The sequence below is a fragment of the Micromys minutus genome, assembly GCF_963924665.1.
Source record: "Micromys minutus genome assembly, chromosome: 13".
Taxonomy (NCBI): domain Eukaryota; kingdom Metazoa; phylum Chordata; class Mammalia; order Rodentia; family Muridae; genus Micromys; species Micromys minutus.
In genome coordinates this window covers 7,417,895-7,434,989 of record NC_137982.1, presented here as the reverse complement: position 1 = coordinate 7,434,989, position 17,095 = coordinate 7,417,895, and the positions used below count along the sequence as shown (strand labels likewise).

Here is a 17,095-nt window from a genome sequence, read left to right as displayed (position 1 = left end):
CAGAGGGGTTGGGGCTGTAGCTTAGCCACATTGGACATGGAGGCTGACTGTTTCTCTCTCTCTCTCTCTCTCTCTCTCTCTCTCTCTCTCTCTCTCTCTCTCCCTCTCTCGTTCTCTGGCTCCCCGGGGAGTGGCCAGAGCATCTGGGATCTATTCAGCCCCCACCCTGTCGGATACTGCCCTAGCTCTGTAGGCATTTATATTTTACCATATCTTTACCTTTCTTATCTTATACCCCTTCATTTCCTACCCCTCTTCCTCCTCTATATTTCCGTGCATTAGCCTTGCATGTGTACATGCATGTTTGTATGTCTGCAAACATGGGTATTCCCCAGGGACAACGCCCTCTTTTTAAGATTATTATTTGTGTGTGTGTGTGGTGTTTGGGTATCAGGGTGCCTGTGCATAGGTCAGGGGACATCTCTTGGGGCGGATTCTCTCCTCCTACCCTGGGATCTAGAGACCAAACTCAGGTCGGGCTTGGATGCAAGCACTTTTCTTATCTTTGCCTCCTCAGCGCTGGGGTTACAAGCTGGGGCCCCCATGCCAGGACATGGGTTTCAGGAATCAAACTTACACTTGCAAGGCAAGCCCATTTACTAATGTCACCAAGTCTCAGTTTTTTTTTTTTTTTTTTTTTTCCTAATTCATTCACTAACTGGCCAAAGGTAAAGTGAGCCCTATTTAGGTAACTGTAAAGCCAACCTGGGACTTGAGGCCCCATGTTTTAGTGACAAGAGTCACAAATAACCAAGAAATGCCACTTAGACAAGGGTCCCATGGAGAAAAGGGGCAGCCGGTGCTAGGAAGCAGGAGTTTTGGTGTTTTTGTTTTGAGTCAGGGCCTTGTTGTCCTGGCTCACGATCAGCCAGGATGACCTTAAGCTCTGGGCCCTCATAACCTCTACTTCCCTAGTACTGGGATTAAGGGTGTGTGCCACCATCCCGGGCAATTCTAAATTATTCTTGAGATATAATATACAGTATTGACGTCTATGCTGAACATTTAATTCTCATTAATTCTCCTGAAGCACTACGGGGAAGGAAGGTCCTGCTTTACTGCTTGGTTTACAGCAAACATCCTAGCCAGGGACAGACCTGGGTCTGCTGGAGCCAGCCGCTGGGAATCACAGCAGGGCAGGGCACGCCCTTCCCAGGCCCCTTCTCAGCAAGAGAAAAAAAAAAAAAAAAAAAAAAAAAAAAAAAAGTCGACCAAGACATCAAGTTAGTTAAAAAAATGTTTTTGTATTTTACACATTTCATATGGTCAAGACAGTGCCAGCCGCTGCCACCCCTACGGGGTCTGAACTCTTTGGGGTCCTGGACCCCTGAGACCTTGCCCTGCTTCCCCCGCACTCCCGCCCCGAGATTTGAGGAAGGACAGGACTCAGGCCTGCCCCATCAGCTTTGCTACCAAAGGGGCAGCAGTCCCTGCCCTGGGGTCAAGGCTCTGCGCACAGCAGTGTTTACCGAAGATCTCGCTGACGCACGGGGGCGGGAGAAGAGGATGTTCTCTGTCACTGTAGGTGTCATGGGCAAGGGCCACCCTGTTCCTCTCTGCGAGGTCATGGTGGATCCGCAGCTCTGACCTCGCTGGCTTCAGTACGGGTAGGGCGACACTGCGATTAGCAGGACGTAGACGCTCTGGTGGCGGGGTGCCGCTGCGCGCACGGTCAGGCGGTAGAGCCCGGCGCGGGTGAGCGCTCTGCGGGTGTAGACCGCGCCTTGTCCAGCGCGCAGCTGGCGGAGAGCGAAGGGGCTACGTAGGTCGGGCTCCAGCACGGTGAGCTCCGTGCGATTGGCAGGGATGCCAGCCTCGGAGAAGGCGGCCAGGCGGGCCACGTCGTGATGGGCACGCACGCCAAGGGGCAGCGGCAGCAGGCGGTACTGCAGCGTGGACGGACCGCTGGCGCTGCAGTCCTGGGAGCAGCGGCGGAAGCAGGTTCTGCGGGTGACACAGACAAGCTCATTGGGCTGCCATTCAGTGCACTCCAGTTCATTCCCATGCTTCCGGAATACCTTGCCTGAATATGCCCACTGTTAGCCCATTCCAAAGATCAGCAAACTGAGACCCCTTTAGCATGCCCCTCCCCTTCCTTTCCTTGCCCAAAACCTAGGGCAGCTCAGTAAGCACACAGCACGATAAAACACAGTCGCTTAGGTCCACTCAGAGGTGCCCAGAAGTGAGGATCCTAGGGGTTGAGTCCCACGTCTGGACTCCCAGAGGTAGTAGGGATTCACAAAAACATGTTCAGCCTTATAGGAGCCTCCTCCACCGCCTGCCTCACTTCCTCTTTGTAGGTCCAGAACAGAGTTACACAGTCTAGAAGCCTTCCCGAGGGTCTGAGGTCTTGGTGCCTCTTTATGAACACAGTGAGCTAAGTCCTGGAGTTTGTGAGATTGTGAGATACCCTAATTCCTATGTTTGAGGGTACTTCCTCTCTGAGGTTATGTTTGTACAAGGGGAGGGGTGCATTATCTGTCGCAAAGAGCACACACCACGTGGTAGTAAATTACCATGCACAGAGCCAAGCGTGTCCCTGCCTGGATACAGGTTTGCCAGGTGTGCCAGCATAGCTCTGGCCCAGGACGTCTGGCAGGGCAGCTTCCCCTGGCCCCGAGAAGCCTTCCTGGAGGTGGGGGTCCAGGCATGGGCTGGAGAAAAAGCCCTTGTAGCTCTGCCAGCTGGGCCCCTCCTTACCCGGGGCTGGAGCCCTGCCGGTAGGTGGTGGGGCAGGGCGTGTCTACACACCGGAAGCTGCCTCGGGTGTTGAAGCACATGTGGCCAGGCCCACATTCGATGCCGTCTTCTTCACACTCGTTGATGTCTGGGCGGTAGGGCGGGGTAGGAGATAGGAAGATAGAACCCGAGAGGGAGACCAGATGAGGCGGTGTGAGAGAGACCAGCTTTCTGAGGAACAGCCCCGAGGAGAGACCCTCCCTAACACCTCTCCATCTCCCAGGGGCATGTCTTTGGAGGACTTGGCTTGTAGGGACTTCCTCCTATCGTGGGTGAGGTTCAGACGGAGGAGAATAGCCCAAGGACACTAGGCATAGCTTGTGTGTCCCTAATCCTGGGAGGGGCGTGGGTTGGCCCTAGCTGGCTCACCCTGACAGTTCTTTCCGCTGGGAAGGAGGCGGTAGCCAGAGGGGCAGAGGCAATAGTAGCTGCCTTCTGTGTTCTGGCAGGCGTGCTGACACAGGCCTCTCACGCTGCACTCGTCAAGGTCTGGTCCAGGTGGAGACAGAGGGCAGAGAGACGCTGAGTCAGATCGCTGGGTGCCCATGTGCTCTGAGACGGGTCAGGGAAGCTCCCCGCTCCAGGCAGCCCCTCCCCTGCCTGCCTCACCCAGGCCTGCTGCAGGAGGAGTCTCTGGGCTGGTGAGGACTGGAGGCCTTACCCAATCTTCATCACCAACACAAGGATAGGGGCCGTCCTACTGACAGTCCGTCTCCTCTCTGCAGCCCGGCTTCCACCCGGTCCACAGACTACAGGCCTGCACCCTCTGCTCCCAATAGTCCCTCTTTATAGCGTCATGTCTAACTGGAACATTCTTTCACTCCCCCAAACCTCCTTCCCTCAAGACGAGTGTTTCTCAAAGTGGGGTTTTCCTCAAGTGTCTTTTTAGGAGGGCCTCCTGAAAACACCCCAAAGACAAATGGTTTGAACACCACCCCGTATCCCTCTTGGGATCCCCTTCGTCCATCAGTGTAGCCACAGTTCTGTCCCTCACTTGCAGAATTCCGCCCACTCCAGCTCCACCCCACCTTGCCCATAAGTGTAAGTGCTGGGTTTCTGAGTTTGCCCAGATCCATGCCCAGCCTAGGAGCCCAGGACAACAGTGTGTGTCCCTAAGGTCTGCCTTACCTGTACACACGCCATCCTGCCTTATGAAGCCAGGCGGGCACCAGGCCCGTCCCACACTATTCAGGGCTCCAGAACCAGGCCGGAGGGAGACCCAGGCATGGTAGGAACCATTGGGCCTGGGTATCCGAGACCGCAGCCAGGGCACAAACGGGCTCCGGTGGCTGACAATGGTAATGTTTTGACCGTTCCGTTCCAGGGGGGTACAGGTCCTGCCATCCCGTAGGAGGGTCTGGCCTGGCGGGCACAGGCATCGATAGCTTCCCTGGAGATTTTGGCACTGGTAGACGCAGGGTGTGGGCAGCTGCAGGCACTCATTGATGTCTGTAGAGGGAGGCCAGATGGGGAGTGAGGAGCGTGCTCTGTGGCCTGCAGGTGCTCCAGCTGCAGGTGCTCCAGCTGCAGGTGCTCCACTGCAGGTGCTCCAGCTGCCTCTCCCTGTCGTCTTCCCAGAATTCAATGCCTTATATACTACACAGGGTTTCCTTCAAGCTGGCCTCCCGAGGATCCTGCTATCAGCCTATTCCCTGCATCCCAGGGCTGCAGTCAGGGGCACCTCCCAGCTCTGAGCACTGCAGGGCTGCAGTCAGAGCCTAACTCCCACCTCTGCGTACCATCCCAGGCTGTAGAGTCCCAGTCCTTAGTGACAGTCAGTCACTCAACCCACCCCATGCCTGTGCAGGGTCTGCTGAGTGGTCTTAGCTCCTCTCCGGTCACTCTCAGACTCACCAGACCATAAACACTCCATGCCCTGAGCCAGGGCTGTTTGAGACCCAGGACCCAGAGAAGGTTCTGGCTGTCCCATTTACCTAGGCAAGGCAGGCCGTGGCCTTGTTGGCGGTATCCTCTGGGACAACCACAGTGGTGGCCACCTGGTGTGTTCTCACAGAGTTGATTGTAGTGACACCCGTCCAGCTGTTCCAGACATTCATCCACATCTGGGGAGGCAGCGGTATGATCTCAGGTACGCTCATGTGGACGTGGTTCAGCACAGAGGCCTCCTTCAAGGATGGACCCTCCCCCTCCACAGGAAGGCCTTGTTTGTCTCCTGTTCTAACCATGGCTGCGCAAGGCTACACGCTGACACTTTCTATCCTCCCTCACAAAGTTAGAAGGCAACAAGACTCCAACGAAAAGAAGGGGCTTAGACTGTAGGTTCTAGTGGTGCTGACATATTCTAGGCAACGCTCCTTTTACACAACAAGTTCCTCGTGTGTAAGAAGAGGCTGTATTGGTGTCATGTAGGTGAGGGAGGGGATCAGATGTGTGCAGGGTTTAAGGACCTGGTATATAGGAAGAGGTGAAGGAAGGAATGTAGGAATGGAGAAAGGAAGAGAGGGAGGAAGGTAGAAAGGGAAGAAGGAAGAAGGAAGGGGGAAGGAAGAAGTAAAAAGGAGCGAGGCTGGGAGGGAGGGGGAAAGAATCTCTTAAGATCCAGAAAGCTCCTGAAATGTAAAGACTTACAAATCTCTCCCTCAGGCTTATTTAAACAGTAACGTTTGCCAAGGAAGAGGAGACCCTTAAGGTGTTGCCTAGGCTGGGAAGGGCTCCTCCACGAGGTGGCTGTCTTTGAGTCACTATGTCTTTGCAAGCAGCCCGTAATTTCACTGGCTCACTATGCTAGACTCCGGCGTTGTTTCTTTAGTCAGCTGCCGGTGTCTGACCTAGGGTGAACAGATAGATGTTCAAGTCTGCCCAGGAAAACACCGTGTGACATAGACAGACCCAGTGCATAAAACCATACAGTGCGTAAAGGGACATCGAGAGTCAGCACTTGGCTGTCAATGCGAAGGCCACTCGTCACTGATGCGTAGTGACTTCCTGGAAGCTGTGTTGAGAAGGACCCAGAATCTGGCTTTAGTCTGCACCGCGATGTGGGGGCAGCCATGGAGGGAAGTGGCACCCCTGCAGTCTCCCACTTCTATCCCTCATGTCACCAAACCCAGTGGGCAGAGATGGAAAGGAAAAGTTAGGACCCAGCTCTGGGCTTCTGCCACTCTCTAGTTTCTTAGGAGTATAGCTGGGCCCCCCGCCTAGTGCCTGTCACCTTCACAGTTGTCTCCGTTGGCAGTTACCCGGAAGCCAGGCCTACAGGAAGGGAGGCAGGTATAGGATCCGAGCAGGTTTACACAGCGCTGCCCCTCCTGGCAGTGGTGTGTGTCTCCCGAACACTCATCCACATCTGGGGGCAGAGCACACGGGAGGGGGGTGGGGAGGGGGGAGACCATCATGTGAACGTTTGCCTTCCCAAAGCTACCCTTAAACCCTGGCCCAGCCCAAAAGGCCCTGACAGGTCTCCTGTGGTTCTTTTGTAAGGTTATAGACCATGTCCCCTTGGATTCTAGCTAGAAAGCCAAGGGAGACTTGGGAGGGCCAGGCTCCACTGCTGGGAGTGACAGGTAAAACTATAGATCACAAAATCAAGAGGATGGGGCTACCGAGCCTCGAAGCTGCTGCGGTGAGGTTTTAAAGGCTTGAGTGTCTGGAACACACGGGGATCACATGTTTGTCTCTGGGGGTCCACGCCATCCCAACATTCGAGCCTCAATATCTCCCAGAAAATGGCACCTCCACAGGTGTGTGCTTCCCTTTGGAATCTGGGCTCTGCACACTTGGGCCAGGATTGGGCTGCACAGCCCCGGGGCTGCTCACCTCTACAATTCCTGCGGTCCCAAGCCAGGGAGAAGCCAGTGGGACAGGAGCAGGAGAAATGGCCGGGAGCGTTGTGGCAGGTATGGGAGCAGGGGCTGGGACCCCTTGAGCATTCGTCCTTGTCTGGGTGGGAGACATGAGACTTTGTTCACAGGCTCTCCTGCCCGCTGGCTGGGGTGGGTTCTACATCCCAGAAAGAGGTCAACTTTGTTCCTACTCGGCGGGAAGAACTTACCCACACAAAATGCTCCCTGGGTGTCCAGCTCAAAGCCCTCAGGACAGCCAACTTCATTTTCTTCTGTAATGCAAAAGAGAAGACCCTGAGGGAGCCAGTTCCCCAGGCGTCTTGGGCTTGTTCTGTGGGCTGGTCCAGGCAGTGGGCCCTGGCTGGGAGCTCAGCCCCAGCCTTTAACCAGACCTGTGACAGCAACACAAGCCAGTTGGCTCCAGGCCCAGGCTTGTTGGAGGTGGTAATTGTGGGGCATGCCTGGTCTTGTAGATGTACCCTCGGGTGGGGGTGGGGGTGTCTCTTAAGGACAGAGAGCCTGGTAAACTCAAGAGAGACCACTAGAGAAAAGTAGACTGAGGTCATGTATGCAAGGGAACCCAACAGCCACGCATGGAGGATTGAGATAGTGGTCAACAGCCAGCAAGAAAGAGAGATGGGACTGCCTTGGCAATTGTAGTGACAGTCACACTTAACAAGGTGTCCACTGGGGGCCAGTTAGGGCTGTAGAGGCAGTCTGTACTGCTGGCCTGGTCCCTAGCTGGAAAACGGTGCAGACAGACTCAGAATCAGGGTGTGCCTTGCCTTATAGCCTTGCTCTTTCCAGCATTCCTCCCAAGACCTTAAGCAATGAAAAGGTACTTTTAAAGCATTCCTTCGCTGTGACTACACGGTGTGCTCAAGTGGGTCATCAGAGGTTGCCACCATGGGGTCTTTGTGGCAGTCACCTTGGGAGAAGGGCGTGGGTGTGGTTTGGACTTGGAGGGTGGAGTATATCTCCTGCCTAGGAAAAAGCTTCAGAGGTCCGGACAGAAGTGGTCGGAGGAGCTGAACTGGCCCTGCTAGAGTGGGCGGGGCCAGGCTGAAATAGGCGGGGCCAGATGAGGAGATAACCTGGGTGGGGGGTTGGGGAGGCTACACATGCACCTCTCCCTAGCCTGTGCAAATGGCCATTTGAATTTGGGTCTCTGACAGTCTCAGCTGGTAGGGTGGAAGTGGGACAGTGGGGCCTCACCAGCTTGTAGGGCTGTGGTGAGCCGGAAGCTCAGGGCCTCTGCCTCAGGGTCGAAGGCCGAGCTGATAGATGAGGCCCGAAGGTGCTGCACCAGCTGCGGCTGGGGGCCCCGGGTCTCGTCATACTGGATGCTATGGTTGCAGCGCAGAGAGGCTGGGATCCGGTCGTGGAGGAAGCGCTGGGTGGAGCCCACGAATAGCTGGCCAGGCCCGGTCTGCACGTAGTGCTCCTGGAAGTCCTGGGGGAGGGGGAGGGTTCCACTTTAGAGCAGACGGAGAGAGCTGGGGTGCTGCGTGGAGAAGACTGGGCAAGTTTACTTTGTCTCTTCTGCCCAACAGCTAGCAGCTAAGGGCAGCACCATGCCTGCGATGTTCTTGTTTATGGAGTGAGAGAAATGCTCGCTTCTAAGTGGCAGCTCCGTCTTGAGACCCATGGGTAACTGACTTCTGGGGTATGAGGAAGGAAAGTGGGCCTGTTTTCTCAGGGTGGGTGGGTGAAGCAGCCCAGAGTCGGTACCTGCATGTGCAGATCTGCGTTGGCCAGGCTCTCTGGGATCATGCCGTTGATTTTCATGTCCACAAGCAGAAGTCCATCAGGATCCAGGCCCCGGGCCACTTGGGTCATTGTGAGCATCTCCCCTGCAAGTGGTCCCCACCCAGCCCGGAGTCAGCGCAGGGGCAGTCTGGGCTCTCTCAGGCCCTGCCCCCAGCCGGCAAGAAGACCAAGCTCACCTGTAGAAAATTCCATCTGTGACTCCTGCTGGAAGCTGCCACCAGTCAGAGAGTAGCCATTTAAGGCCTCTCCACTCTCTCTAGCCAGGGCCCAGTAGATGGGGGCAATAGTGACCACCAGCACCCGCATTAGAGGCCCTGGATATAGCAGAAGGCAGAGGCCATGTTAGGACTGGAGTCTGGGGGCAGCAATACTGCTCACCATCCCTCCGTGGCTCCCGTCGCGCTCAGCCTTTCCCTCCCTGGCCATGCTCAGCCTTGTGACTACTTCTGCCAGCTGCTTAGCAGACCCCAGGAGATAGCAAACTCAAACATATGCTTTCTGGTGCAGCTAGAAAAGCAAATATAATAAAGAAATGCATGGGACATGCTATTTAGCAAGGTTCAACAAAACCAGATTGATGGTCCCCATGGCTCCTGGGATGCTACAGGCTGTCACTATGTGCTGGCTGGGTTGATGATCAACTAACTTGTAGACAACTTCTGCAACCCCCCCCCCCCCCACTGCCAGGGAAGAGAAAGGAGTGTTTTGAGCCATTGAGTGCCCTGGGTATCATGTGACATCTGGACCCTTAGGGGTGGGAGAGGCCACAGAATGGGTCAGGAGGGCACTGCCTACTCACAGCTACCTCAGGATCAGGGAAAGTGGCAGCACTTAGTAGGGCGACAGGAGGGAGCTAGATCCCCTGTGGGTGTCAGAACCTGCCCAGCTCCCCAGAGCCTCTGTCCCATTAGTCAGGCTCACTGGGCCTGGGTCTAGATGTTTCCCCATGGCTTCTGCAGCTGGAAGCAGTGGCACAACTAGGTGGCATTTTGCATAGTCTCTGTTTGACAGTGGCTTCAAGTCTGGCAATTTAAAGTCCCCTAACCTAGGGATGGAGAGATGTCCACATTAAGAGCATTTGTCTTGAGGCTGGAGAGATGGCTCAGTGGTTAAGAGCACTGACTGTTCTTCCAGAGGTTCTGAGTTCAACTCCCAGCCCCCACATGGTGGCTCACAACCATCTGTAACTCCAGTTGCCCAGGACCTGACAGTCTCTTCTGGTCTCGGCAGGCACCAGGCATGCACATGGTTGTACATACATTTATGCAGGCAAAGCATTTGTACACATAAAATAAAAATAAATTATTATAAAACAAAGCAAACCTCCCCCCCCCCAAAAAAAAAACCAAAGCAAAGCCAACAACTGAGGCCATGTGTAGCTTCTGAAGAGCTGCTCCTAGTGAGACCTTGTCTCTGCCTTTCCTGCACTGGGTCCTTGGAAGGGGCCTTGGGTCCTTTAAGTAGGCTTGCCAACACAGGGCCTGTGAGCCGTCTGGGTATTCTTTGCTCAAGACATCCTGCTTCTTGAATCTGTGATTTAAGGCAGGTGCATGCCTCCTCCTCTTCCTCCTCCTCTTCCTCTCCTCCTCTTCTTCCCCTTCCTCCTCCTCTTCCTCCCCCCTCCTCCTCCTCTTCCTCCTCCTCTTCCTCCCCTCCTCCTCTTCCTCTCCTCCTCTTCTTCCCCTTCCTCCTCCTCTTCCTCCCCCCTCCTGCTCCTCTTCCTCCTCCTCCTCCTCTTCCTCCTCCTCTACCCTGTCTTTCTTTTTGATAGTTAGAGGCAGGGTTTCTCTGCATAGCCCTGACTATTCTGGAATCTACTCTGAAGAGCAGGATGGCCTTGAACTCAGAGATCCACCTGCCTCTGCCTGGCCTCCCAAGTGCTGAGACTAAAGGCATGAGCCACCATGCCAGGCTGCCTCCTGCTTCTTAGATGATGTAATTCTGAGTCTTTCTTGCTCCGGTCCATGTCTGTTCATCAACTCTAGTGAGTCTTGACTTTTCTATTGCTTCCATTGATAGGGGGCTCACCAAGAGTAAGTAGCATTCCCCATTATCCGCTGAGCTCCAGATGCAGTGCTCTGTTCATACTACCCCCTCCCTGTTTGATTTCAAGTGCAGTTTGTTTGGTGAGAGTGGAAGAGGGTGGGAGGCTGTGAGAAGGAGAGGGATTCAGCTCTTGAAGGCAGTCCTATCTCCAGGTACCAGTCCTTGAACAAGCCTTTTCTGTGTGTGGGCCCAGCATGTGTCCCAGCCCCCGCCCCCACATACCCACACTCGCTGGGACATGACTGATGCTGCTCCAGATGGCAGGAACCTCAGAACTGCCCTGCTGTTGCACACTGATGTTGAGAGTAGCCATTCCAAACTCCTGGCCATTGATGACTCCGGTCACGCTGCCCCGGCTGCCCCGGGGCTCCCCTGTGAGGCAGGAGACAGACAATAGTGACACACACTGCCCACACTGAGCCTCCGTGCAAGGGTGCTGCCGCTGCTGCTATTTCATTAAATCAGAAATCGAGGCTCAGAAGGCACAGTGTCCAAAGACACACAGCAAATAGGTAACAGACTCTGTGCACCGTGTTTGGAAAGAACGCTCAGCCGGTGAGCTGCTTGTCCTGCAAGCATGAGGGTCTGAGCTGGGTCCCCAGAACCCACATAGAAGTGTCAGCCATATTGGGATATATTGTCTTGGTGCTGGGGAGGCAGACACAGCAGAGGCAGAGGCAGAACCCTGGGGCTCACTGGCTAGCCAGATTGACCTAATGGGTTCAGTAAAAGATCCGTCTCAAAAACAAGATGGACAGCTCCCGGGGAATGACACAAGTTGTCATCTGGCCTCCATATGCACCTGCACACACATGCACCTGCATACATACATGTACATACATGTACCAACACACTCATATACCTACACGCATGTACCTACACACATGTGTGTACACACATTCATACAGATCATGCACACATGTGCTCACACCCACATGTACCTGCACACACATGCTCCTGCACACAGGCACCCCCCCAATGCACCCACACACAATGCACCTGCACACATGCATGCACACACATGTACCCATACAATGCAACTGCACACACATACTCCTGCATACATATGTACTTGTACACACATATGACATACATGCACTCACATGCATGCACCTGTACACACACACACCTGCACACGTGCATTCACACACATGCATGTACACACATGTGCCCACACACATGCAACCACACACACATACATGTGCACTCACACATTCACACATGCATACACATAAAGTCAAGCAAGTCATGTACCTACGTTACATCAAGTTGGCTTGTTTATAAAATGAGGAGGTGGGTCCACAGACACACATAAGACCTGTTGGTTTAAAACTTGCCAAGAGCTATGGTGGCAGGGGTTGGCATGCTGTAGGGACAGGGCACCATGCCAAGAACTGAGTATTATCACCAGAGAGCCCTCATTCCATCAGTGGCCCTGGCTCCAGCTGGCCTGCAGCTGCCCTGGCTGGTGTGGGCTGGCTGCCCAGAGGCCAACAGGCAGTATAAGCAGCAGTTGTCTTGCACAAATGGATGTCATAGGCCCACAGGGCCCTGGCTTCCTCTGCCTAATGAACCAGCTGCCTCCTTTGGGCAGATGGCCTTCCAGGGGGCACAAGACAGAGGGAGCCTGGCTCTCTGCTCACCAGCCCTCCGGGGAAATTAACAACAGATTGCAGATGAGCTGTCAAAAAAAATAACACAGAGCATCCCATGGCTGGGATCTTAAATGATCAATCAGGACAGGCTAATGCCGGGTTCTAGGAAGGGCAGCCCTCAGCTGGGGTCTGGCGATGCCCGATGCCCGTCTGGAATGCTTCTTTCTCATTGCTATCAGCATCACAACAGCGAACAGGGAGGGAGCTGGCTTGTGCAGGGAGGAAGACAAGCCTGATCCAGATCCCTGGAGACCATTGGAGCTCTGAGCCCTTAAATGGCAGGCTACTCTTTAGACTTGAGGAACCTCAGCCTTTAGTCACCCACCTCCTGAAAAGCAATCAGGGCTAAAACACACTCTTACACTGATGGGGCAGGAAGATCAGAAGCAGCAGTGAGGAGAGGCAGTGTTTGGTCAGGGGGCCTCAACAAGTTGGACCTAAAGCTAGTGGTTAGGAGAACTCAGCACTTGCCTAGCTAGTTCCACCTCCAGGACTGCAAAACCAAGACCAACCAAATAAATGAAAAACAACACACAAAATAGGGGCTGGAGAGATGGTGGGTAAAGTACCCGATGTATAAGCATGAAGACCTCAGCTAGGGTATGTGCACATAAAAGCCGGGCCACATAAAAATGGCCCATGCCTGTAGCTCCAGTGCTGGGGGGGAAAAGGCTGCAAGAAAGACAGGTCCTGGGGGCTTGCTGGCCAGACAACCTAGGAGACTGGTGAGCACTGGGTTAGTGAAAGGCCCTGGCTCAAACAAAAAGTAAGAAGGGAGGCTGGAGAGTTGGCTAAGTAGGTAAGAGCACATGCTGCTCTTCCAGAGGACCCAGGTTCAGTTCCCAGCATCCACACCAGGCTGCTCATGACCATCTGTACCTCCAGCGCCCTCTTTTGGCTTTTGTAGGCACCTGAATGCATATGGTACACATACATTCACACAGGCACACACACATACATAAAGAAAAAATGCATCTTTTTATAGGGTTGGAGAGCAATAGAGGAAGACAGTGTCAACTTCTGTTTCTTCACTTGCACACACACACACACACACACACACACACATTTTCATACATTCTCTCTCACACACATTCACATGCTCACATTCTCACATACACACTCACACACAAACAAACAAATAAAAATATCAACTTCAAAATCCCTTTACACAACAAAACCATTGAAGGAACTTAAACCAGGCAAATCCTGAGATCCGCCACATGGAGAAGGTGGCCATTGTGTGGACGTGGGTGGGGAGGTTGAAACAGGAAGCTGTTACTTTTCTCTCACAGCCAAGATGAAAATGCCACACAAAACAAAATGAAACCGAAAAAGATGTGTCTCTAGGCAGATTACTATGGGATGTCATTCAAGCCAGGCAGGAAAGGGGGGATGTTTTAAAGCTAGCTTATACATTGTGGAGGAAGCAGGAGCTTATCGATTTACAGTTGGAGAGAAAAACAAACAAAAAAATTGGAGTCAGGCATGGTAGATTGTGCCTGAAATACCAGCACTAGGGGAAACTGAGGCAGGAGGCATTCTAGGGCCAGCCTGGGCTACAGAGTAAGAATATTACAAAATGCAGCTAAACCATTACCAAGAATTACCTAAGCATAGGAGGAAAAAGGCAGCTCTACAAAGTTGTCATCTGACTTCCACCCATGGCTGTGACATGCATACCACCCCCACGCACATAAATAAAAACATTTTAAAAATCACCTAAACATGTTCCAATCAATGAAACATGGGTAATAACTAGCTTTCTGGTTTCAGATTTCTATTTTCTCTGACCTTTCTGTAATTAGCGTATATGAAGGAAAATAGTCATTCCCACTGTTAAATAAAGAACTAAGTGAGCCAGATAAAGAGCTGCTGGGGTGAATTCTTCCTGTGCCACCTCCTCTTTCACATCTGGATGCTCTAACCCCAGGACCTCGGGATGGGACCTCATTTAGCAATCCTCACAGAGACCAGCACGTCGAAATGAGGTCATCAGGGTGAGCCCTTGTCCAGTATGTCTGGTGGCTTTATAAAAAAAAACAGGAAATCAGAGGCTGTCTTTAGTTTCTGTTGCTGTGAGGAGGCACCACAAGGCACTGCTAACCAGAGAAAGCATTTAATTGGGGGCTTGCTTACAGTGTAGAGGCTTAATCCGTGATCATCATGGCAGGAAGCAGGTAGACTGACAGACCCTGGAGCAGTAGCTGAGACTTTGCACCCTGATTTACAGGCAGCAGGCAGAGAGGCAGACACTGGGCCTGGTGTGAGTTTTTGAAACCTCACCCCCCACCCCCCCAGTGACACACACCTCCTTCAACATGGCCACACCTTCTCATGTTTCCAAACAGTTCATCAACTGGGAATGCAGCATTCAAAGGAGTAAGCCTATGGGGCCCGCCCTCATTCAACCCTTCACATAGATGGGGGCTCACAGGGAGATTGCCACCCAACATCCAGAAGCCACGGGATTCCAGTGACAGCCAGAAGCCAGGGGCAGAATCTCCTGCATAGGCTCAGGAGGAACCAATCCTTCCAAGGCTTTGAGTTTGAAAGATGGCGTCTGTTAATTAAGCCCCAGACGATGGGACCTCATTATGCACACCTCAGAAACCAAAACAGAGACCGTGCACAGAGCTTTGTGGTTTGAACTAGAGCTTGTCGCCAAGGGAGAGAAATCATTAGGACCAAGTTTTGAAAGAGAGGGAAGTCCCTCAGATCTGAAGTCACCCTTAAGCTAGCAACTTCCTCTGGGTACCCAAGAACCACTGATGTCTAGCTACATTTGTTAGCAACTTGCCTTCTTACAGACAAGGGAACTAAGGACCAGGATGGTTCCCACATTTACTTGACAAATGTCAAATCTCCATTTCTTTAGAGGTGCTATTAGCTGGAGAAGAGATCTATGGCAAGAGATGTGACCGGGTGGAAATGGATTGATGATGTCTGTCATTGACAAGAGATATAAACCCATGCCCATGGGGTATTTGGTGCAGAGGCAGACAATCCAGAAACAATATTCTGTGACTTTTCTTTATGTTGGTTTGAATTGTTTTGCTGTGGTTTCTCAGGACACCCCTGACCCCAAGGAGAAGGGGGCTGATTAAGGAATCTCTAGATAGTGGGGATTAATAATGTTAAGTAAGCTGCATTTGTTCTGATGGCCTACTATGGTTGTGTGAAGCTGGGGGATGACCACTAGTTCACACATGTTCACAGGAAAGTCCCCAAGGGCATTATAGGTAATCATATTTGATACCACTCTTTTCTTGAAGTTATGGGGCGTTTAAATGGAAGATGTGGGCCAATGTCAGACTACCAGAACAGACAGGTTCTCTGGGCAAGGTGAGTGTGGTAAATGCTTATCCCTTCTGAGATTCAGTTTCCTCAGACAGGATGCTATGCGTAGGTTTCCCATCAGCCTCATGCTCAGTTTTAACTAAGTGAAGAACCAGGAAGCCTGCGGGGCAGTGGTCCAGGCTCTGCTAAGCTGTATGCATCCACCTGGAGGCCTAGGCAGGGACACTCCTTACCTCTCACGGCCAGCACCGCCTTGGCTGTGGCAGAGCCCAGAAGGTTGTGAGCGACACACTCATAGACGCCAGCATCTCCAGCTTCCACACGCTGCAGCCACAGGCTACCATCTGGCAGGGCCCGGAGCCTCCGGCCAGCCCGTAGTGGTCGGCCCATCCGCAGCCACTCGACTGTGGGCACAGGTTCTCCAGTGGCCCGGCATCGGAGCGCCACATCCACTCCGGACTTCACTGTCACATCCTGAGGCTCCACTTGGAACACTGGGGCACCTGAGGGAGGAGTGGGGCAGGTTTTAGGGACAGTCTTGTCTATTCAAAGTGATCTGTGCTCATTTAGAAAACACCAGAAAGTGGGAAGGATGTGAGAGTCACATACACTTCCGCCCCGCATCTACTGGCCTCTTCACTGACTTACACACAAGGGGCATGCTTTTCCCATGAGACCACTGTTATGTGTGCACATTGCTGCTTTTGCTCCATGATGTCACCTGACATTTGATGGTGCTCCCCTCACCCCAAGCAAAAGACCTTGGGATGTGGGTCAGTGGGTAAGAATACTTGCTGCGCATGCATAAGGACCTGAGTTCAAATCCTCACTACCTATGTTTAAGATGCCAGGCGTGCACTCCACTGGTACTTATCCTCTGCACTTTAATCAGCCACAAGTGAGACATCTATATTGCCCTACCCCCACCCCAAGGCTCAGGGACCATCCCAGAACACAGGGCAGAAAGTCTGTAAGAGCCAGAAGTCAGGGAGGACCAAAGTAAATGTGTGTCAGGGATTCAACAGGACGGCTGAGGTTATGAGCTCTCACCAGACCTTGGATGCTAATAAGACATGCACAGGATCAAACCATTCAACATTCGAACACAGACCTAGGATGAGCTTACGAGCCCCTCCCCTGAGGAGCTGTTGACAGCTGACAGCTTCTGGAGAGTAAGTTTTCTTTAGGGATGTGCCCCCAGTAGGTCGATGTTGCTCCATCAGATGGCCCCAGACCCCACACCCAGGAGTAGTACATATGTGCAGCACAAATTAAACTCAGTGGCTTATAAAAAAACAAAAAAGACAAAGCTGGGAGTGGGTGGGGAGGTGATCTTGGAGGAGTTAGTAGGAGTGGGTGAATATGATTAAGATACATTGTATCAAGTTCTCAAAGAATTAAAGTGTTACGTTAAAAAAACACCAATCAAGGCGAGTGTGCCTGTAACTCTAACTCAGTGCAATGAAGGGCAGAGAGAAGGGTTGCTGGGCTTGCTGGCTGCCAGGCAGTAGAGGCGACGTAATGGAAAACCATGGCCACAAAACCGGCAGGGAGATTGCAGCACCATGCACGGTGGCACAATTGGACCGGTGACACGATCCTCATGGCAGCTTCTTTCCGTCTTAGTGGACCTGGAGGTAGAACCCTGGGCCACACACTCAACTAGACAAGTGCTCTGCCACCAAGCTTCCCTCCCACCCCGACCCTGTTTAGATGACGGGCTGAAGAGATGGTTCTCGTACAGAAAATAAAAGGTTTTGAATCTTAAAAAACAAAAACAAACAA

The 17,095-nt window shown here is 52.8% G+C and overlaps 1 protein-coding gene across 1 annotated transcript in view; it reads right to left on the bottom strand.

Annotated features, from left to right (window-relative positions):
• Nucleotides 1–1,276: 1,276 nt before the first annotated feature.
• The window catches only part of HMCN2 (hemicentin 2), a gene marked incomplete at its 5' end in the record, with an annotated part of 140,350 nt that continues 124,531 nt past the window's right edge, over nt 1,277–17,095 (bottom strand). The window contains 13 exons of the mRNA XM_080927721.1: nt 1,277–1,944; nt 2,701–2,827; nt 3,109–3,228; nt 3,868–4,188; nt 4,674–4,802; nt 5,912–6,046; nt 6,517–6,639; nt 6,752–6,814; nt 7,758–7,995; nt 8,274–8,395; nt 8,489–8,626; nt 10,581–10,730; nt 15,544–15,813. Of these exons, the coding sequence (XP_080783847.1) occupies nt 1,599–1,944; nt 2,701–2,827; nt 3,109–3,228; nt 3,868–4,188; nt 4,674–4,802; nt 5,912–6,046; nt 6,517–6,639; nt 6,752–6,814; nt 7,758–7,995; nt 8,274–8,395; nt 8,489–8,626; nt 10,581–10,730; nt 15,544–15,813 (2,282 nt within the window). The 3' untranslated portion in view covers nt 1,277–1,598. The remainder of the gene's footprint in view (nt 1,945–2,700; nt 2,828–3,108; nt 3,229–3,867; nt 4,189–4,673; nt 4,803–5,911; nt 6,047–6,516; nt 6,640–6,751; nt 6,815–7,757; nt 7,996–8,273; nt 8,396–8,488; nt 8,627–10,580; nt 10,731–15,543; nt 15,814–17,095) is intronic.